The following is a 23,001-nucleotide window of genomic DNA, read 5'->3' as shown; positions in this document are numbered from 1 at the left end:
GTGCCAGACCACACTTGTAAGTCAATCATAAGCTTTTTAACAGACAGGAAGCAGCAAGTGAAGGTAGGCAAAATCATATCAGATACCTGTACAATTAGCACAGCCCCCCCCCCCATGGCTGTGTGCTCTCTCCACTTCTCTCTATATACCAATGACTGCATCTCAAAAGATCCCTTTGTTAAAGTACTGAAGTTTGCAGATGATACAACAGTGATTGGCCTCATTCGAGACTAGCCTTGTGGTGCAGCCAGAACTATCTTGAACTGAACACACTCAAAAATGTAGAAATGACAGTAGACTTTAGGAGAAACCCTACTATTCTACACCTCTTATAATACTAGACAACACAGTATCAACCGTAGAGACCTTCAAGTTTCTAGGTTGTAATATTTCAAGATATAAATTCTATAACATTTCAAGATTTAAATTAGACACCTAACATAAAAAATGTCATTAAAAAAGCACAACAAAGAATGTTCTTCCTGCGCCAACTCAGAAAGATCAGACTGTCCAAGGAGCTGCTGATACAGTTTTACAAAGGAATTATTGAGTCTCATTTGCATCTCTGTAACTTGTTTAGAACTGCAACCAAACAAGACAGGCACAGACTTCAACGAATAGTTAGAACTTCATAAAAAGCAATTGCTATGAGCCTGCCTTCCACTGAGGACCTGTGTACTACATGAGCAAGAAAGGGCTGTGAAAATATTTACAGATCCCTCACATCCTGGACATAAACTATTTCAACTTCTTCCCTCAAGACAACGCTATATGGCACTGCACAGCAGAATAACTAGACATAAGGACAGTTATGCCGTCACTCTGCTTAACAACTAATTCTTATAATACTGACAAAATACTTAGTAAAGGTGTATTACTATGATACTCATCTTTCCTATTACCTTTCCTTATCTTCTTGTGACTATAACTTTGCTGCTCGTATCTTAAAACTTATATTTTTTAGTATCCTAGTATGATCTATGTTGTTTGCTTAGCTAGTACTCTATGACTATCACTAAGTGTTGCATCTTATAATTTATGATAAAGTGTTGTATTTCATGATTTATGATGAATGTATTTTCATGTTGTATATGATCATGATTATCACTATTACTTGTATGCACACTTAGTGCTTACGCACCAGAAACAAATTCCTTGTGTGTCCAATAAAGAACAAAGAAAGAAAGAATATATGAATCAGTAAAATTGTTCAATTATGTAGTCTTACATATAATACTGTAATATAGTAAAAAGAAGAAACACCTTTAATTTGCTCTTAATCTATTTTGGCCAGCATACCTTTAAAGTTGGTGAGTTATTTTTAACTAACCACATTATAGTGGTTGTATATAACCTAAAGTGAACAAAACAAGATTACAAAATTATGGATAAGGGTGGAGGGTTGTTTTTTTGTTTGCAGTCATCAAATACTAAGGAAAAATAGACAAGTTGGCTCTAGCAATGTATTTGACACAGTCCTCCAACAAATATTTTGCATTATCACCTTGCTTGGTGCAGTTTCAGATTCCCAATCAAAGTGATCCTTAATCATGAAAATATTACTAATCCTGCACTGATTGATAACATTAGTGAAATAAATTCACTATGAATAACATATTTATGAAAGCTGAAACAAACCAATACCAAAAAAGCTTGCTTTTGTGAGTTGGAAGTAATTTCCGTGATTCAGCCATGTACACTCTTGCATCACTATGCATAGAATATATTTCAGCAAATTCATAACATAAAAATACTATCTGAACTCATGATTAAGATATACAAAATAACTACATTTTCTAGTTTTAAAATTCTGCTAGAGAACAAGTAGCAACTTTTATAAAAAATCATTTAGCTAAATAAGTAAATTATCAACCTAAATAAATTCACTAATGGAGCTGAAAGCAATTCTACTTCAGTAAAATTCATTATTCCCTTTTATATCTCTGCCAACTACCTTTGAACTTTGAGTTACTAAGAATTAATTACATTTAAGATGGCTCTATCATAGTGTTTTATTTACTCTGTTCTATATCTGTTGATTGTATTTTTAATTATGACTTTTTAAATGATTGGTTTTATATGTTTATTGTTCAATTCAATTGTTGTATGCCACCCAAAATCACTGTGTGAGATGGGTGGCCGTATAAATTTGATGAATGAATGAATGAATGAACAAATGAATGAACGAATGATTTCATGCTACTTTCTGACAAGTCAGATTCTAAAAGCATAAAATTTGAATAGATAAGATGATGCACATCTGTCTGTGCCTTTAAGAATCTTGCTAAGAGCATTCTTTTTTAACATTTTAATTTCATTATAAAAAAACATTTTGATAGTGGAATAAGTCTATGCATTGCTTCAGAGCAAGTATGTGAAAATGAAGCATGAGTCTGTGTCTGTAGTTCTCTAACCCAGTTAGTTAATAGTTCTTTTCTGCAGTCCAAAGGGTAGCTCTTTGATCCCTGTAAACTGTAAAGTCTAGTGCCATTAGCAGGATGCCGCCTTTCTTTGAATATTTGAATATTTTCTGACTTATGTGGTCCTAACAAATAGGGCAAGTATGATAAAAATTGGTCCTTTCTTTTGAAATATTTATAATTGCAGGAATGGAGAAATAAGAGGTAAATCATGTTGCCTGTGTCTAATAATAGGAAAAAAGAGACAGGTCTGCATGTCCCACTGCGCCGTGGTAGCTCAGTGGTTAGAATGCAGCATTGCAGGCTGACTCTACCCACAGCCAGTTCAATCCTGACGTCTCAAGGTTGACTCAGCCTTCCATCCTTCCAAGGTCAATAAAATGAGGACCAAGATTGTTGGAAACAATATGCTGACTCTGTAAACTACTCATAGAATGCTGTAAAGCATTATGGAGTGATATATAAGTTTATGTGCTGTTGCTATGTTCTTGATGTGAGATAAATGTTTTGTTTAAGAAAATAGCTGGACTTATGTGCTCAGAGTATGAAACAATAGGATTTTGATTATTGGAAAAGAGATGATGTGTTTGTAAAATTTATTTTGAATAAAAGAAAACTGTCTATAGTCCAACTAGCGAACCCAACAAAAGGATCCTGCAAGGCAAATAAGTCCCAAAAGAAAAAACTTTATTGGATACACCATCTTGGAACTGAAAAAGTAAAACCAACTTTGGTTCTCCCACACAAAAGTTTGTTTAGTTAAACAATAGATTCCCTTGCTCCCCACCTACTGGGTGTTTACATTGTCCAATAGTAATATTGCTTCTTGTTATGGGAACCGTCCACTTCTCCATTGAGCACCTGTGTTAATGACTTTGGCATTCTTGCAGGCTCTCAAATTCCATGAACAGCTTTTTGGAATTCCATTTCCTCCCTTTGCTTTCTACCCCCTCCCCCTTTGCTTTCTTTTTTCTTATGGCAAGATGATTAGTCATAGAAGCTAGCAGGCATCATAACGATTCAATCTTGATTGAGTTCAAAGAATCAGTTTGGTTTGTGGGTTCCCCCGCCCTTTTGTTTCTGGTTTCTATACTTGTTTGTGACAATCATGTCTATCATGGCAGTTTTTATAAATGGCTGCCATTTTGTGATACTACTTATATTTTCTCTCATACTGCTCATCACCCAGAAAATATAAAAAGTTATTAAAATATCTAGAAGCTCTAGAGATAGAATATGGAATGAACTGGATAGACAGATGTTATAGAATTCATAGTTCTGCATCCAAGTAGGTGGTAGATTCAGTATTGATATTGCTGAATCCTGCTGTGCTACATTATGTATCACTGCCTCTGCCAACACTGAAGATTTTATCTTTTGGGACTGAAAAATAAAATCCCTATATTTCCTGGTTCACACAGTAATCTGTGTGAAACTAGTGGAGTCTTGGATATAATTTCTGACTTCTTACCGTATTTTTTTAAAGTGTCTTACACTGTTTTATCATTTGCACTAACATGATAAACATGGGATCATTTTTACAAAATATTAACTGAAATTCTAAGACAACATAAACAGGTTGAGATTTCAAACTATATAGGGCATTTGCAACTACAGCTTGCTATTTGATACATAAAACTAACTGCATAAAGCTACTACAGTTACGTTAGTGGTATGGAATCTAAAACTTGCACACTATCAAATATAGCAAGAAGTGGGATAGCATTCTGTAAAGCTTCTGTGGTTATTAACTATTTACTGTTGAAGAACAATACTCTTGGCCATCTTAGCTGCAAAAGACTAACACAACTAAGATGCTTGTAGGGGGAAAAATCCCAACAGATTTTCATTGAATCTAATGTAGTATACTTACGACATAAATACAAATTGAATGCAGTCTTGGAGGAATATTTGACTGAAGCCTTGATCTCAGTGTCTTTTGAGGTTGTTCTATAAAATGTCAAAGTTTCTGATACTTGTCAATAGTTTGGTGTAACCAAACATATTCAAGCAGCTGTTTTCAAGTTTTAAATAATTTTATCTCATACAATTATGTTTGCAGAAGTCAACAGCACATCCAGTTAAGAAGCCACTGAAGAGAAGTGGCCTGTATCAGTACTTTGATTGGTGGTGTTTGAGGTGGAGTGTCTCACTTTTCTGAGTCAAGGCATTAAATTGAAGTGCTCTTTCAATTCAACTGTAGAAGTTCCACAAATAGAAGTGATGTTGCACTGTACATGCCTAATACATCTGTTAAGGGACACGAGACGTATTTTTGTTATGATTATGTTTAGTAAAAATATAGGATTCTAAAGTTCAAGGCAATTAATTTTTTTAAAGTTTCTATTTACTCAGTGTGCTCTTTACTTCAGAATTTTTGAGCATTGTATAATGGGCTTACACTCTCAGTTATTGCAACTTTAAAATTTCCTGCCTCAATTTAAGAAACTTCTGAGACAATTTACATAAGGATTCAGTAACAGTTAGCGATAGACAATTTTTCTATTTTTCTATTCCTGTTTACTTGTGGTAGAGATAATACCGTATTTTCCGGCGTATAAGACGACTGGGCGTATAAGACGACCCCCCAACTTTTGAGATGATTTTCAAGATTTTTCATCTTATACACCGGAAAATCAGCGAGCCCGGGAAGGCACGCCCTCCCCTCTCACTGTGGAGGAAGCAGGGCAGGCTGGCGTCTGGCGGGAGCCGGCAGGGCAGTCCTGCGCACGCGCGCGCTCCCCAGCTGTTAAGGAGTGCTCCTTAGCAGCCAGGGAGCGCGTGCGTGCGCAGGACTGCCCTGCTGGCTCCTGCCAGACGCCAGCCTGCCCTGCTTCCTCCATAGTGAGAGGGGAGGGCGTGCCTTCCCGGGCTCGCTGATTTTCCGGCGTATAAGACGACTGGGCATATAAGACGACCCCCCAACTTTTGAGATGATTTTCATGGGTTAAAAAGTCGTCTTATACGCCGGAAAATACGGTATGTAGGTTGAAAGAAATGGTATGGAAGATCACGATTTTTCCTATCTAAACTCCTCCTTTCTCTTTGCTAAGCATTTGGTGTCCGAGGTCTGAATTGAATGATTGTAATAGGGTCTGGAAATGTGTATTACTTAGAGCCTCAGGTCCTCTGTTCTTCGCATTAAATGGATTAGTTCTGTTTTTCCTTTGCTGTATGGACCTCTCTTTCATAGTTATCCTTACTGTAGAAAGCCTTAAATTAACATAGTTCTACATCAGTGAAGGAACACAAAATATGATAAAACTGCTACTGCTGTTAACAGTATTATAAACAGGTCTTTCTTTATTTTCAAATCTAATGCTCCCTATCCTTCTTTGATCACTTCCAAATATTCTTTAAATTGGAAATTTTTAACTTAATATTACTATTTTTATACTGCAGATTTTTCTGCTAATAATAGACATTTGAAACTAACTTCGTTTTAGCAAATATATAGTTAATGTATTTGAGCATTTTACATGGGAATCCCAGAGCCTTATATGGTCAACTTAGTTTGCACTGCAGTGAACTGAAGGCACCCATCCAAAGAGGGAGAAATTCCAGTTGCCTTTAACCATATAATATCTGTTTTCTAATCTTCTGCATTCTAGAATTTAAAATGTAGGCATAAAGGTACATAGAAGAATTTTATGATTGCACATAAACATTAAATACATAATCCTGTTGCACAGTACCAGGTTTTGGAAAATGACATCACTTTGCATGGAGACTTTTAATCCAATTATCTTAATTCCAACTTTGTGATTTTGGTCTGCCAATAGCAAACTGAATGACCATTTATATTTATATGGAACTAAATCATTGCTTAGTGGAAAGTTGAGTTATGTGAGCCTAGTAAAATATTATACTCCTGCATTCCCATTCTTCTTCCCCTCTTCAGAAATTTTAGTTTTATTTTCAGAGTATTTCAGGATTTAAAATAAACAATGTTGATTAAACAAATTAGACTCTCAGCATATTACTTGATGTGGGATGTACAGTATTCAGAATTTGAGTAAGATTTGCTTTAAATCAGGATTCTAGATTGAAATACAATATAATGTAAGATGAAATTTGTCTTCCTTGAAAAAGTTAATACTCTGCTTACAGTGGATATAAAATGTCTACACATCCCTATTAAAATGCTAGTTTTTTGAGATATAAAAAAATCAAACCAAAATAAATCACTTCAGATTTTTCCCCCACCTTACATAACATATAAGTGTATAGTTCAATTGAAAAACAATTCAATTATTTTTTCAGTTGAAATCTTTTAAGTGTAAAATAACAATAAAAACAAAACAATAATGTGGCTGTATAAGTGCGCACAACCTCTTATAAGTAGGGATGTGGCTGTACTCAGAATAAACCAATCACATTCAAAATGATGTTTAATAGTAGTCTGTACACACCTGCCTTCAATTAAAGTGACTGATCAAGTCCATAATAAAGTTCAAGTGTTCTAATAGGATATTTTTTATATTTACTCAGTTGCCTTTTACAGCAAAAGCCATTAGTATATTTTATTCTAAATAAATGTAATCTCTTGGGGTTTTTTGTACCACTTTAAAAGTATTTTGCTGGTTTTGTTTCTGTGGGTATTTTAATTGTACATACAGGTGTGGTCCTTAACTTACAACCATAATTGAACTGAAAATTTCTGTTGCTAAGCAAGATAGTTGTTAAGTGAAGTTTCCCCCATTTTATGGCCATTCTTGCCACAATGGTTAAGTGAATCCCTGCAGTTGTTAAGTTAGTAACATGATTGTTAAGTGAATCTGGCTTCCTCAATGACTTTGCTTATCAGAAATTTGCAAAAAGTGATCACATGACACTGAGACACTGCATCCCTCATAAATACATGCCAATTGCCAAGTGTCCGAGTTTTGATCACATGATACTTTTCAGTGCCTTTGTAGCTTCAAGTGGTCACTAAATAAATGGTTGTAAGTGGAGGACTACATGTACAGAATACCTCATGTCTAAACTTAATTTGAACATCATATAATCATGCTTGTGATATGATATGATTAGAATTACTTCATGGTTTTTCACTATCCAAATAAACCAAAAAGTTGTGTTTGAAATGAGATTTGAATATTTAGATTTGCAAGGCTAGGTGTTGTTATAAGCTGAGTTCCTGGGCTAGGATGACAAAAGTATGTTTACAGACTTTTAAAGCAAACAAATGGAAAACAAAATTAGGGAAACTAATTACTTGTCAGTTGTGTGAAATTCAAATCATGGATTCTTAACTATGGTTATTAAAAATTATTTAGTTTGAATCTTGAATTGATGGTTTAAAGGCAAGGAAACTTGTGACTTACTTATGACTTAATTTTTAAACTGTAACTTAATGATTTTAATAAAGGTCAGCAATAAACATGAAATATTTATTAAGCACATTTAAATAGTTGCCCATCTATCAAAATGAACTCTGGGTGCACAATTGCAAAAATTGATGCCTTTTTTCTCTGAGTAAATTAATTGTATAAAGTTTGTCATTTTCTTCACAAGAAGTTTTTGTCATTATTTCAAAAGAATTGTTCATTCCCTAAATCAAGCATTGAGAATGTTAGAGACAATGATTCATTATGTGCCACTAATTTAGGCAATTTTTGGTGGTCCTGAACACATTACGATAAGAAGATAACAGTTTAATGTACAACATTGTTGGATACCTACTTTAACTTTAACTGAAAGGCTAAAGAACGAATAATTTCATTTAGTGTGTTTTTAAGCTATGTATTTTGCAGGCACTGATTTTGATAGCCACAAGTCTTTTACTTTAAAGAATTCCTTTGTGAAGTTTGTGTCTGCCTGCTTGCATGTTTATCTGTCTATCTCAGTGCATTTCATAGTACACAGTGAAAATGCCAACACTAGAAGTTGGAACATGCAGCTATTGTTGGAGAATTGTGTTGGCCAGAATCTGGGCACAGACTCCTCACATTTAAATATTTAAATATCTTTATTGAAATCTACAAAAATATTAGTTTTGTTTTACAAAAAATAAAAATGCCAAATCCAATGAAAGCTGGAAATCTTTTTAGAGTTGGAGCAATTTAAAAATAGGATGAAGGACTTGCCAAACACTCATCTTGTTGATCTTTATATAATAAAGGGGGAGGGAAGTAAAATAGAATTTCAGAATTTGCTGAATACAGTGGTGCATATGTAGAAGGTTTGAAGAGATGAAATTTTAAGATAAGACACAACAACATCTTATATTATCTAATTCGAATTTAAAAGCTGGTTAAGTTATTTTATTAAATTTTAAAATTTAAATTTGATTTAAATTCCCTGAAGGAATCTTGACTCAGAACACAGATATATTATTTTACTCGGGTGCCACTAGTTTGGTATGGTGTCCTTTAGTATGTGTTGCTTTCTCTTACTCAATGATGGCTTAAATCTAAACATCTTTCTTTTAAAATCGGTAGATCGCCCAGAGTCACTTAGATAGCGAGATGGGGTTTTGTGAACTTAATAAATAAATAAATAAAAATAAAAATTAGTTATACAATCTGGTTTTTTGTTTCTTGCCGACTTGTCAAAAGAGTGAAGAATACTAGGAGAAAAGATATAATGGATAGATTATTTGAATAAAGCTTATTCATGTCTAGATTTAGATAATTTAATCTTATTCTCTCATGTGTATTACAAAGTGGAGGCAACTGGACTTTCTTGTTTTTCTTTGAAGATATTTCACTTCTCATCCAAGAAGCTTCTTCAACTCTGACTGGATTTACCTGTCTATCTCAGTGCATTTCACAGTACACAGTGAAACTGCCAACACTAGAAGCTGGAACATGCAGCTATTGTTGGAGAAGCTTCTTCACCTCTGACTGGATTTATATCCCTTGCAGACAGCTGGTCATTTGCATTCTTCTAGAGAGTCATTGAGACCACTTGGATGTTTTTATGTGTCCTCAGGATCATCTGAGTAGTGCAAATGGGTGTGGAGCCTTCTTGGAACTGCTTGTGGAGCTGTGTTTTCTGCTGTGTTCCTGTAGTCTATCATTTCCGCTTCTGTTTGAGATGGAGACAACACTGACTCATCCTCAGCAGCCTGCGTCTATGTTCAACAGTGAAGTGACACCGAGCAGGAAATATCCTGCAGAAAATGTCCTGCAGAAATCACAGCTCCACAACACAGTCCTTTCAGCAGTTCCAAGAAGGCTCCACACCCATTTGCACTACTCAGGTGACCCTGAGGACACCTATAAACTTCCAAGTGGCCTCAACGACTCTCTAAAAGAATGCAAATGGCCAGCTGTCTGCAAGGAATATAAATCCTTCCATTCCCCACCAACCAGTCACAGTTGAAGAGCTTCTTGGAAGTGAAATGTCTTCAGAGAAAAAGAAGAAAGTCCAGTTGCCTCTTGAGAAAGCACCTTTGGGACAACCATGACCTGGTTGACTGAGAATTACAAAGTGGAGACTTTTCCCAGAATATTTTAAATTTCTAAAGTTGCTATTCAGTTAACAGAAATTACCAGTCAATTACATATAAAAATAAAAGTGGCAGGTTTCAAACTGAACTGGAACTAGCAAGGCCTTTTTTTAAAAAGAATCAGAACAAATAAAGGAAGCATAGATGAATTCATGTATCGTGCATCAATATGCATGAAGATTATTTTGCTTCTTTAGCGATAGACAAAACTCATTTTTCTGTGTTTTTAGAGCGATATTTGGCAAATCTCTTGTACAACTTGTAACATTTTTTCTCTGTTTATAGGCTTGCATAGATGATAACGTAGATATGGTGAAATTTCTTGTGGAAAACGGAGCCAGCATTAATCAACCTGACAATGAAGGCTGGATACCTCTACATGCGGCTGCTTCTTGTGGATATCTTGATATAGCAGAGTAAGAAAGTTCATCTTTATTTGATATAACTTTCCAAATGTCTGGTGGGCTTTTTTCTTTAATCCCATTTATATCCCGCCCTTCTCCGAAGACTCAGGGCGGCTTACAATCTAAGAAGCACAAATCAATGTGCTTAGCGAATGCCAGTTAAGAGTTAACACAAAAAATGCTCCCAGCAATCTGTCAGGTATGAAAATTTGGGTCTTTATAGCAAGAAAACAAAGCATTTCCCCCCCTCCCCTGGCCATAGAAATAAAAAGTACAACTGAAAATTTATATTTCTATGTTTGCAATGAATAACCAGATACAATAGTTTCCTATACCTGAGGAATTTTGTATTATAGAAATGAATTTTATGCTGTTTGTTTTCTCTTATACACTAAAGTACTGCTATTTATTCTTATATGAATGGAATCTGATTATAAGTAGATTTAAGGAAGAAGCTATTGGACAGACAAGGAATGTGGGGTCTGAAATAGCTTTGCACAAAGTGTAAGCTTCTATGCTGTGTTACATTGGCTATCCATGTGAAGAAGAATAATGGATTGAGAAAGACAAAGTTTCTAAGCACCTGGCCTCTTACATTTCATACAGTAAACTAAGAACCTGTTTGTCCTTAAAAGGAATTGATCCTAGCAGTTTTCTTTTTCATTCTCTACTTCATGTTTCAGAATAACTATTTGAGCAAGCATATTTATAAGGGTGGCATTTTAGCAGCTGGAAAGTTTAGCTGCAGTGGAAAATATTGAAACTTACAGATAAAAATATTCTAATCTAAATTATTTCTTTTCCCAATTATTATTTTGAAATAGGCCCATAATATTTATTTTGATTAAAACAGTTGGACTTGGGGCTGTTCTCATTTCTTGATTTGGTTTTGGTGATATAAATAGCTCTGTACTTACAACCATTAATTTAGCAACTGTTTGAGGTTAAGATGGTGCTGAAAAAAGTGACTTCCAACCAGTCTTTACACTTGTGTCTATCACAGTGTCCCTGCAATCATATAATCCAAATTTGAGTGCAACATCTTAGGGTCACATTATTGCCATTTGCAGTCTTCCCAGCTGGTTCATGACAACCAAAGTCAATGAGGGAAGGCAGATTTGTTTAATGACCATGGTTCACATAACAACTGTGGCAGAAAGGCCATAGAATTGGGTATGACTCACTTGCCTTGCTTAGTTCCAGTCCTAATTGTGGTTGTAAGTTGACGACTATCTGTATTTATTTCATGCTGCTTGATAAAAGAGAATAAAGCTCTTTAACTGGTTTAATGCCATGTTTCAATTAACGTATGTATTATAAACTATTGCTGTAATTGAGTGAATGAATACCATATTATAGTTTCATTTAGTTTGAATATGAGTAAAATATATAGATCAGTTCATTTGCAAGCCGGCCTGGTCTGATGGGTTTGGGGGTGGGTTTTAATATGGTTTTAACTACTGTATATATTGGGCATAATTATTTAATTGTTTTTTAACTTTTGTATTTTGTATTTTAATATTTATTGCACTGTACACCGCCCTGAGTCCTAAAACTGATTTAGGATTTTTTATGCAAGTAAATAATTTTTGTTCACCTTGGGTGGGAAATAAAATATGACACTGATACATTGACATTTGTTGACAACAGGAATTGCATGGGAAAATCCCATCTCTCTTGAAAGCGTTTCTAGAATTTATGAGAAATGGGGAAGCATGTGTTCAGTTTTCCTTCTTTGAAACTTTAGCATGGAGAATGTGATGAAATCCTATCCTTTATGAATTTGGTATTAAATGGTTGAAGTTTTCTTACCACTCTTGCACCCTAATTCTGCACTTGTGTTTTGGACAGACCATGTTTGAATAATTATTATATCTTTTAAGGATGTTATCAATATTTTAAAGGATAGTCAAGACAAACAATTTTAAACATGGATAGGAGGTTATCTGGAGAAAGATGTAGGTAGGGATCTAATATGAGAAACTTTTTCTTATCAGTCAAACTTGATTAATTTCAAATGGTTATATGTTACTTAAATGCCAATTTTAATGAATTAAAACTAAACATTCAATACTAATTACTGAGTATTCGTTCATGTTGGGTACTTTTCCAGAAAGATTTAGATTTATATATATATATTGACAGTTGAAAATATGTCTGTTACTTGTGCACTGGAGAATATTGCTTGGAAAAATACAAAAAAATATAAATACAAAATAATAGGACCACTCTGAGGTTATGTTACCATGGTTGACATTAATTTTATAATCTTCCAATGTTTGATAGTCTAGTAGGGACAAAGAATAATGAAAGAAATTCCTTCAAAGCCTTCATATCAGTGTTTTGTATTTTACAGATGCATAAAATAGTTATTTTTGGTGAGATGTTTTCACAGTTCATAACCAGAGATTTAAAATCAATAGAAGAGAATATTTGTAGCTCAGGAATGAAATAAAGGGTCCTTGGGTATTCTCTGAACTTCTTGTTTCCTTGCATCAGTAACATCATCAGAGATTTAAAGCATTTCATAATGGTTAAAAATTTCTGGAAACTTTGTGTCTCTAGTTAGTGATAAAGGAACTCTATAGGAAATAGGTTCCCTTTCTGTTGCATTTCTGTCATGGTATAGAAATGTTTTTTAAGGCCTTGAAATGTTAAATTCCTCAGCTTGATTTATCTGGTAAGACATAATAACTTCTGTTTTACTTACTAGTTTTATTCAGTTTTGGCTAGCCTTATTACCTTATTATTTTCTATACACTTTCTTCCAACTGAGGCTTGAAATAAATGTCCATAAGAATGCTTTTTAATGGTGCTGGAAGTATTCGATGAAGTGGGGGGATCTTGGCTCATGAGCCAGATTTCCAAATAGGTATTTTCAAGGGTCCTGTCTAGTCTTACTGTCCCTTTATCATCTGTTATAAATATGTGATGTAGGAGAAGTTTGGGATGCCCAGGACAGAAATAGATTCACTCAATTCAACCATATACTTAGATTATGTCTAAATATGTACCGTAACAATTAGAAGGAAGGAGTTGTTTTAGAGAAAGATTATAAAGATGGTATTTGTTCAACAGCATTGGAAATAAAAGGGATCAGCAGGCTTATTTTGCAATGTTATATATTGCTTGAGTGTTTACATACACTGAACTAAACTTTTTTGTCCAGTAAAGATGGTGTGTGGATAAAGTTATTTTTATGTAAGTTTGCTGATATGTCTTCTAAGTTCAAGAATGATCACTTGAAGATTTTTGTTTAAATTGTTATATGATATGTTTATTTATTTTTACAGTATTTATTTCAAGATTTATAAGGCCACCCAACTCAGACTGCGTAATTGATTTTGATTTGATTTGATTTGATATATTATATTTATATGCCGCCCTTCTCCCTAAGGACTCAGGGCGGCTCACAACAATAAAAACTAAAAAAGAATTAAACAGTAGATATGTTCAATACATAGTAACTTAACCCCATAAAACCAAATTTAAAGCCATAGTCAGTCCAGGCCCGATTGTTGAAACATCCATGTCTTCAGGTCACGGCAAAAGGACCGAAGGTTGGGGACCATCCGCAGCTCCGGAGGCAACTCATTCCAGAGGGTCGGTGTGCCCACAGAGAAGGCTCTCCCCCTAGGGGTCGCCAGCTGACATTGCTTAACCGACGGAACTCTGAGTAGGCCGACCCTGTGGGAGCGAACTGGGCATGGGAGGTTGACAATGGCAGCAGGTGGTCTTGCAATTCTATGTGGCATACATCATAAATAGACAATAAATTAATAAAAGGAAATTAACACCAAAAACCTGTATATAAGTGATTGTTTCTTTAACTATTCAGTCATGGCTCACTCTTGATTACTTTATAGGCAAGTGCTTTCCATGCTACCCTGTCTAGCACAGCTTCTTTCAATGCAACATGGAGAGCACTTGCCTATGAAGTCACCAAGAATTGGACATGACTGAAGGGTTAAAACAATAAAATAAAATGTAAAATGGCAGTGAAGCACATAACAAAACAACCTGGCGGGGGCTCACACTAACAGCCTCTACAGTCTGGGAAAAAAGCCAGATCTTAAGGGGTTTCTTAAAACGGGTCTCCAACAAGTGGGCCATGGCTCACTATCGGGCTGTGGGCCATTTGGAACCAGGCCGAAGGAGTGGCTGACTGGTGTTCAACTTGCGCAAGCAGTGGGCTGGTTCCCTTCTTCTCCCCCTGCTGGGCCACCAAGCCATAAAGGTTGGGGACTGCTGTCTTAAAGGCAAGGAGAATTGGGGCCTGTCATATATTAGGAGATCATTCCAGCGAGTAGGGGCAAATACAGAAAAGTCATGTTTCCTATGTCTCATAAGATGATAGGACTTAGGAGGAGAACCCTGGAGTATGCCTACTCTGTCTGAGTGTGTGGGGCAGGCATTAGTGACCACAAGCAGGACCTCCTGGTCCAGGAATGGACGCAACTGGCGCACAAGTTGCCACCTGCTGCCACCTGCTCTTCAGTAACATATTGTCTTTATGATCAGTATGTTGTTATATTCTTCTTGTCTTCTCTGCCTCGCTTATCTCTTTGGAATTGCTGAGTAGAGGAATCCCCAGATTAAGAATGAGTTCCAATCCCTAATTCTGTCTTTAACTTGAATTTGTATGGGTAGTCCTCAACTTATAATTACAGTTTGGTCCAGAGTTTCCATCATAAGTCACTATGGTAGTAAAATGTGTCAGACTCAGTTTTATGACCATGTTTACGATGACTGTTAAGTAAATCACAGTAGTCATTAAGCAAATGCTGCAGTTTCCATTCTTCCAAATGGGCATTTATTGTTGGAAACTGGCCAAAAATGATTTGCAAGTCATGACCATGTTACTGTAAAACACTGCAACTGATCCTAAATGCAAGCCAGTTGCCTGGTGCCTAAATTGCAATCATATGACCTTGAGGGTGGCACAACAGTGGCAAGTGCAAAGACCAGACTTTTTATAGCACCATTATAACTTTGAATGGTTACTAAATGAATGGTCATAAGTCAAGGAGTACTTAAGTCGGAACTTGTATTGACAAATAGACTGCTTATTACTAAAAATGGTAGATGGTGTTCTTGTGCTGATGAAGTGTTGAAGCCATGCAGGGCTTTCAGGAGGCATTAAAAATGGCCGAACAGGCTATATAGTAAAAACACAGGGCACCTGTGGTTCTTGAAAACATTGCGCTTCATCACCTTGAGAGGAAAAAAACAATGCCATCTGCCATTTTTAGTAATAGGCAGCCTATTTGTATCTAGGAGTTGTTTTTGTTGGACATTCCCCTGGAACAGCCTGTACAACAGATTATACATACCTGTAATAATCTTCCATTTCAGGATGAGCCACATTATGGAAAGTGCAGAGAAGGAGTTTATAGTATGAAAATAACTTAAAAGAGAGAAGAGCATCCTTTCTTCCACCATATCTATTCAGTTTCTTACACTCCATTTTGTTTAAACTGCTTACTCTTTCTGCTTGAGAATATTGCAAGGTCCATTTATCTATGAATTTCTTAGTCGTCCCGTTCCTGTCAACATTTACTCTTTATGAATTTGATTAATAATTGGATTTTCATTCATTCGGTTGCTATGTCCGAATCACATCAATATTTTAATATATTAGTTGCTCATTTACCTATTCAATCTACATTCATTCATTACCTCTTCCATTTTCACTATCTCTTGTTTTCTGACACACATCTCATTTATACTCTAATGTAACTGAACTTTTCAAATGTGTATTTATGACTTTCTTGGCGATTTTTGAAAAGTTTAAAATGTTTGAGCCTATAACAATAATCACTTAAGATTAATGTTCCATTTCTTCCATATTATCCATTTTTTTACAAAATGAATAGTCACTCATTTTCTGTGGTTGAGGTAGACAGTTTTGCATATATTTATAAATGTTTTTCTTTTGCAGAGTTTGTAATTAAAAAGATTACACTAGGACAGGTGTGGCACCAGTTTCTTATGTTGAACACCAGTCTCAAATTCCTAAGCTTATATGAGTGGGTGATCTTCCTTTTCAAATTTATAATGCTATTTTTTAGGTGTGCAGGAAATTAAAAAATGTGTTTTATTTCTAAACTGAAACAAGACATCTCATTTTAGAAGTTATGCTTAACTGGTTTGGATAAGCTGCAGTTCAGCCACGACAGCATGTTGAATGTTTCAGTTCTGGACTTTGGCCAAAAGAAAGCAAACTTGGAGAGATTTTTACAGAAATAGGGCAAAACTGGTACATGTCACTCCCTTTAGCCTTACCATGTTGCCTATGAGCCTGTTTATTATGAATTTACCTGTTGCCAAAGTGAATCCCACCAGTTTGTCTACCCACTGATATTCCAATATTAACCCTTTTTTCTAGCTGTGGCCACCATGGTCAGTATTCTGACCCATGCCCATGGTTTTTTCCCCCCCTGTAATGGACTAACCAGACCTAGTGGGATATGACCTATCATCTCCTCCCAAAGCCTGTAGTGCCCTCTCTTCCCTCAGATTTTCAGAGGCACTGGATGTATTTTATGCTGGTTTTATATCTTTAGCACAATTTTTCCTGTCCTTGGAACTGCTTAGTACAGTACAGTGGTAATGGAAGGAAAGGCAACAATTGAAGTTTCTAAAGCAGGCGAGAAAGTATAAAAGATGTGTGTTGCACAGATTTTTGGGGATTTTAAAAAATATTTAGCATACACAATTATCAGAGCAGCCTTTAAACTTATAGAAAACAAAAACCATACAAACAAAAACAAAAGAAATTAGCATCCCCTACAAAAAACTAAGAAAATGGAGCAAAAAAAAAGTTATATAATTTCAAAAGTCACTGGTAGATGCACTAATATAATAAAATCAGATAAAATATTATTGTGAAATATTACAAAATAACTTCCATAGTAACATATATTATTAGCATCCCTTGTTAGTAAGAAAATATCACCTTTTCCAAAAAAGATAATTCACATATTTCTGACAACCATTCCTTAACAATTTTTCCAATTTCTCAGTATGATTACCCTTGTTTGATACAACCAAATTCCTGATTAGCAGATTCCAAACCTATGGTATACAATTCAACATCAAATCCAAATCTTTACATTTAATTAATTTTCCATACACGTTTACATATATTAACATATTATAAGAAGATATAAAATGATCATATGGCTCAAACCTGCATTTGCAATATAGAAAATCTCATGTCCATCCTTTCAAATGCATTCTTTTGAGTAGTCCAAAATGTCCTAAATACAATTTTTGATGACTCAGTCTTAATTTAGGATCTCTAGGGATAAATATTTTTAATTTAACTTAAAATGTAACTTTTAATATGCTGTCTGTCTATTGTGCAATCATTTTATTTATCATTTTGACTGGGAATGATTTTTGGTCTGGACTTTGACAAAATACTAGTTTAGTACATGAAGCTTCACGTTTGTTTCAAAATTAAGACTATATTGGTGAATTTAATGAGTTGGGTTTGTACTATACTGAAAAACCTTGGATTTATTTAATTTAAAAACTAGGCATCATGAGTTTTGTGTGACACTAGATTATGCACAAATGCACACATCTCTGCTGGATTAAATAATGTTGGGAACAATTAGAACAATTGCTTCCTATTAGGCTCCCGATTTTAAGCCAGTTTCTCTTGAAATGTCAAGGGAGAAAGAAAATGCAGAGTTTCCAACTCTCTGCATGTTAAGGAGCAATGCAGTCTGTTCTCCTTTTCTCCTCTCAGCAGTGAGTGGGAAAAATCATGCATGGGAAAAATTCTTAGCACTCAGAAACATCAAACATAGTGATTATTTCTGATGAGATGATGGCTAGTGATAAGACATGGATACTGTATGGAGAGGAAATTTTAGAAGAAGCAGAAAGCAAGTTCCAGGTCAGTGAAGAAGTGACATAAATATTCATTGATTTGTTTTGGGGGAGAGGAATCCTAGTGCTTGAATCTTATTTAGTATTTATGCTTAGTCTTTCAGAAAATAATGAAATACATTTAGCAAGCTACTAGAAGTAATGTCCCCTTATTATATATTAGCAGTGAGGAATAAAGGGCACTCAGTACTTCTATTCTTATGCAAACAACATTGGTGACATTCTGAAGCAAATTCCTGGACAATGTACAATCCACAGTATGCTTCTTTAACTGTGAATTATTTTAATGAGTGTTGGTTGAATTACATTTTACTTTTTAATATTTGCATTAATTTTTAATTGTGTATTTATCTTTAATATGAGTATTCACATTAGATGGCTTTTACATATTTTTGTTATCTAATAAAACACAAACTAATGCTATAATCTGATGCAAATTGTTTTTCCATTTTTAACCTAACAACTGTCTATACAAATTTCTTTAAAAAATAATCTAGAAAAAATAATCTTAATAGGCTCTTTAGAAGTTTCTTGGAAAAATTAAACATTGCCTTCACTTGTCTGCACATACAAGATTAACACAATATATGTTTTTGGTCAGAATTTAAAGTGTCAGTATTACACTACCCATAAATCTAGGTTTTGAAACTGATCCGGTAGTTGAGAAAACAACCCAGTTTAGCTCAATTCAGACTAGTTTAATCTTCTAGGAGGAAGAAGTGGGGGTTCTAATTGCTGGAGGTATCTTGTTTCCCCGAAAGTAAAACCTACCCCCAAAATAAGCCCTAGCTTGATTTCAGAGGGTGGGCCTATTATAAGCCCTACCCCCAAAATGAGCCCTAGTTTGGGGGCAAGGCACACACCTAAAAATCAAGCTGGGGTGGGGTGGAGATGCCCCACATGCCCTGCACCCGCTTACTGTTGCATCCAGACTCCATGAATTGACATCTGCCTAGCCTTGCCAGCACACTTCTTCTGCAGCCAAAGGAAATGCCTCTGTAGCTGAGAATGCAGCTCTGGAAGGCCTCTGATGGCAAAATGCAGGCCAGAGCTGCATTCTCAGCTGCAGAGGCATTTCCTTTGGCTGCAGAAGAAGTGGACTGGCCGGATGGGGCTGTCAGTACCATCGCCACTGCGAGGTGAGACTGTGGAAAAGACATCCGCTGAAAATAAGATCTGGTGCCTCTTTTGGAGGCAAAAAAAAAAAAATATTGGGTCTCATTTTTGGGGAAACACAGTAGTTGATGGAATAAGAAGATCTCATCCCCATGCCGTTCATCTTCTTATGTCTAGTTTTTTAATATACTTTTTAAGATTATAATTGTTTGTATAATTTTTTTTACTGTTTGTAAGTCACCCAGAGTTACTTTATCAGTGATAGAAGTGGCATAATAATTTAATAAATAAAATAGCAAATGGGGGAAAAAGATAACTGAGCAGAATCAGAGAAGTTGGAAACGTGTCACTTTCTGCATCAGATTGTAATGTTTTGTTTTAAATTTAAATTTTAGAAGAACTCTAAAAAGTACTGTACAGAGCAATGGAAAGAGACCTTCTTAAATATTTACTCCATAATTTTTACTATTATAAAGCAATTTTGCCTCATAATTTTTCCCCCCCAGGATCGAAGTTTAGACTTTTAACAGCCCTACTTACTTTAGGCTTAGAAAAAACACTGGTAGAACTTAAGCAAGAGTGCATGGCAGTTAAACATTCAGATAGCCACCATGGTGTCTGCATATATACAAAAGTGCATAGAGGATGTCTGTGTCCTTAAAAGCATTGTGAGGGCAAATGAAAAACCATGGCTGACTTATGAGGTCCGCAAGATGCTGAAAGCACAGAATGTGGCTTTTAAATCCGGCCCTATGCTGGCACTTAGGACAGTCAGAGCTAATTTGAAAAGTGCCATAAAAGATGCAAAGCAAGCCCATTGTCAGAAAATTCAGAACTTTTTTTGGGACCCAACAAACACCAGGAGCATGTGGCAAGGAATCCAGGCCATTACAAATTATAAGATGCAAGGACGACACAGTCTTCCTAAACGATCTGAATACATTTTTTAGGAAGATTTGAGGCATCAAATAGCATCCCTGCTAGGGTAGTTGTGCCCTATCCGGACAAGCAAGTGCTTAGCCTTGTTATTACTTCTGTCCAGAAAACACTGCAGAAAGGTAACATTCGGAAGGCAGCAGGCCCAGATAACATCCCTGAGCAGGTGCTTAGGAAATGTGCTGATGACCTGCCTTAACGTTCTTACAGATATTTTTAATCTCTCATTGCAGCAGGCAGTGGTCCCATTTGTTTAAGACTGCCATCATTTTGCCAGTGCAAAAAAAAGTCCACAATTACTGGTCTCAGTAATTACCATCCAGTTGCACTGACATCCATCATTATGAATTGCTTTGAGAGGCTGATAAAGGAAATTATTGTATCTATCCTCCCACAAACATTTGATCTGCTTCAATTTGCTTACTGACCAAATCGCTCCACAGAGGATGCTATTTCTTCTATTCTCCATCTGAGCTTGAAACACTTAGAGGAAAGAAATACTCATGTGCTTTTATTGTTTGTCGACTTCAGTTCAGCATTTAATACAGTCATTTCCCAGCATCTAATAGACAAACTGGGTCTCTTAGGCTTAAACACTCCTTTATACAACTGGATTCTTGATTTTCTTGCTAACAGGCCTCAGTATGTGCGAGTTGGAACAAGTATTTCTAACACCATTTTCTTGAGTACAGGTTCTCCTCACCCTGTTCACCCATTGACTGTTGTGCTAGGTGTGCTACCAGTCAGTAGTAGGCCTTATTCATGACGACAATGAGGGTCCTTACCACAAGGAGGTTGAGGGTTTGGTGAACTTGTATAGGAAAAACAGCCTAGTTTTAAACATTGGGAAAACCAAAGAGATCATTGTTGATTTCAGTAAAGGCAGTCACTGCCACACTCCTCTATGCATTAATGATTCACCTGTGGAAATGGTTTCCAGCATCATCAAATTCCTGGGTGTGCAGTTAACAAGTAGACTGGCTTGGTCGCTCAACAGGAAGACATTAGTGAAGCAGGCACAGCAGCACCTGAATTTTCTGTGTCGCATGAGAAAAGTACATCATCATCATCATCAACAACAACAACAACTAATAATGATGATGATGATGATGATGATAATAATAATAATAATAATAATAATAATAATAATAATAATAATAATAAAAACAATAATAATAGAATTGGAAGGGACCTTGGAGGTCTTCTAGTCCAGCCCCCTATTCAGGCAGGAAACCCTATACCATTTCAGACAAATAGTGGTCCAGTCTCTTCTTAAAAACCTCCAGTGTTGGAGCATTCACAGCTTCTGGAGGCAAGTTGTTCCACTGATTAATTGTTCTAACTGTCAGGAAATTTCTCCTTAGTTCCAGATTGCTTCTCTGTTTGGTTAGTTTCCATCCATTGCTTCTTGTCTTGCTTTCAGGTGCTTTGGAGAATAGCTTGACTCCCTCTTCTTTGTGGCAGCCCCTGAGATATTGGAACACTGCTATCATGTCACCCCTCACCCTTCTCTTCATTAAACTAGCAACCAATTCCAGCAACCGTTCCTTATATGTTTTAGCCTCCAGTCCCCTAATCATCTTTGTTGCTCTTCTCTGTACTCTTTCCAGAGTCTCAACAGAGTCTTTTTTAAATTGTGGTGAACAAAACTGGATGCAGTATTCCAAATGTGGCCTTACCAGGACATTGTAAAGTGGTATTAACGCTTCACATGATCTTGATTCTATGCCTCTGTTAATGCAGCCTAGCACTGTGTTGGCTTTTTTGGCAGCTGCAGCACACTGCTGGCTCATATTTAAGTGATTGTGAAATAGGACTCTGAGATCCCTCTCACAGTTACTGCACTGCTCAATAGTAGTAACTATACCTGTGTATTTGATTTTATTACCTAAATGTAGAACCTTACTTTTTTCACCATTGAATTTCATTTTGTTAGATAGCACCCAATGTTCAAGTCTGTCAAGATCCTTCCATATCTTAAGCCTATCTTCTGGAGTGTTGACTATTCCTGCCAGCTTAGTGTTGTCTGCAAATTTGATAAATTCCCCATCTATCCCCTCATTCAAATAATTGATGAAGATGTTAAAGAGCACTGGGCGCAGAACAGAGCCCTGGGGCACCCCACTACACACTTCCCTCCATGTAGTTCTGTTGAGGACCACACGCTGAGTACGGCCTGTCAGCCAGCTACGAATCCATCTGGTGGTGATGCTGTCTAACCCACATTTTTCTATCTTATCAAGTAGTAGGTTTTGGTCTACTTTATCAAATGCCTTACTGAAGTCCAAGTAATTTATATGAACAGCATTCCTCTGGTCCGCTAATTTTGTCACCTGGTCAAAGAATGCAATAAGATTTGTCTGCCATGATCTGTTTTTGACAAACCCATATTGGATTTGGTAATGACTTTGTTTGCCTCTAGGTGTTCGCTGATTTGTTGCTTGATTATCTTTTCCAGAATCTTCCCAGGTATTGAGATCAGGTTAATAGGTCTGTAGTTTCCTGGATCCATTTTTCCCCTTTTTTGAAGATGGGAACTACATCAGCTCTTTTCCAGTTCTCTGGTAGTTCCTCAGTGCTCCAGGATCTCTGAAACATCTAGTTCAGTTCCTCTGAGATTACATCTGCCTTCCCCCTTCCTTACCACTTTCTAAAGAGGGACGATCGAGAGCATCCTGTCATACAGCATTTCAGTCTGGTTTAGAAGTATCACTTTTTCAGACAGTAAGGCAGGACAAAGAGTGGTGAGGATGGCAGAAAAGATTAT

At 36.0% G+C, this 23,001-nt stretch overlaps 1 protein-coding gene across 3 annotated transcripts in view; it reads left to right on the top strand.

Annotated features, from left to right (window-relative positions):
• The window catches only part of PPP1R12A (protein phosphatase 1 regulatory subunit 12A), a 119,312-nt gene that overhangs the window by 27,720 nt on the left and 68,591 nt on the right, over nucleotides 1–23,001 (top strand). For all 3 annotated transcript variants that reach the window (XM_083365127.1, XM_083365126.1, XM_083365125.1), the window contains exon 2: nucleotides 10,162–10,292. In XM_083365127.1, coding sequence (XP_083221253.1) covers nucleotides 10,162–10,292 — 131 coding nt within the window. The remainder of the gene's footprint in view (nucleotides 1–10,161; nucleotides 10,293–23,001) is intronic.

Source organism: Vipera ursinii (assembly GCF_947247035.1).
Source record: "Vipera ursinii genome assembly, chromosome: 6".
Taxonomy (NCBI): Eukaryota; Metazoa; Chordata; class Lepidosauria; order Squamata; family Viperidae; genus Vipera; species Vipera ursinii.
The sequence above is the reverse complement of the archived record's forward strand: the minus strand, read 5'-3'. Positions and strand labels throughout refer to the sequence as shown.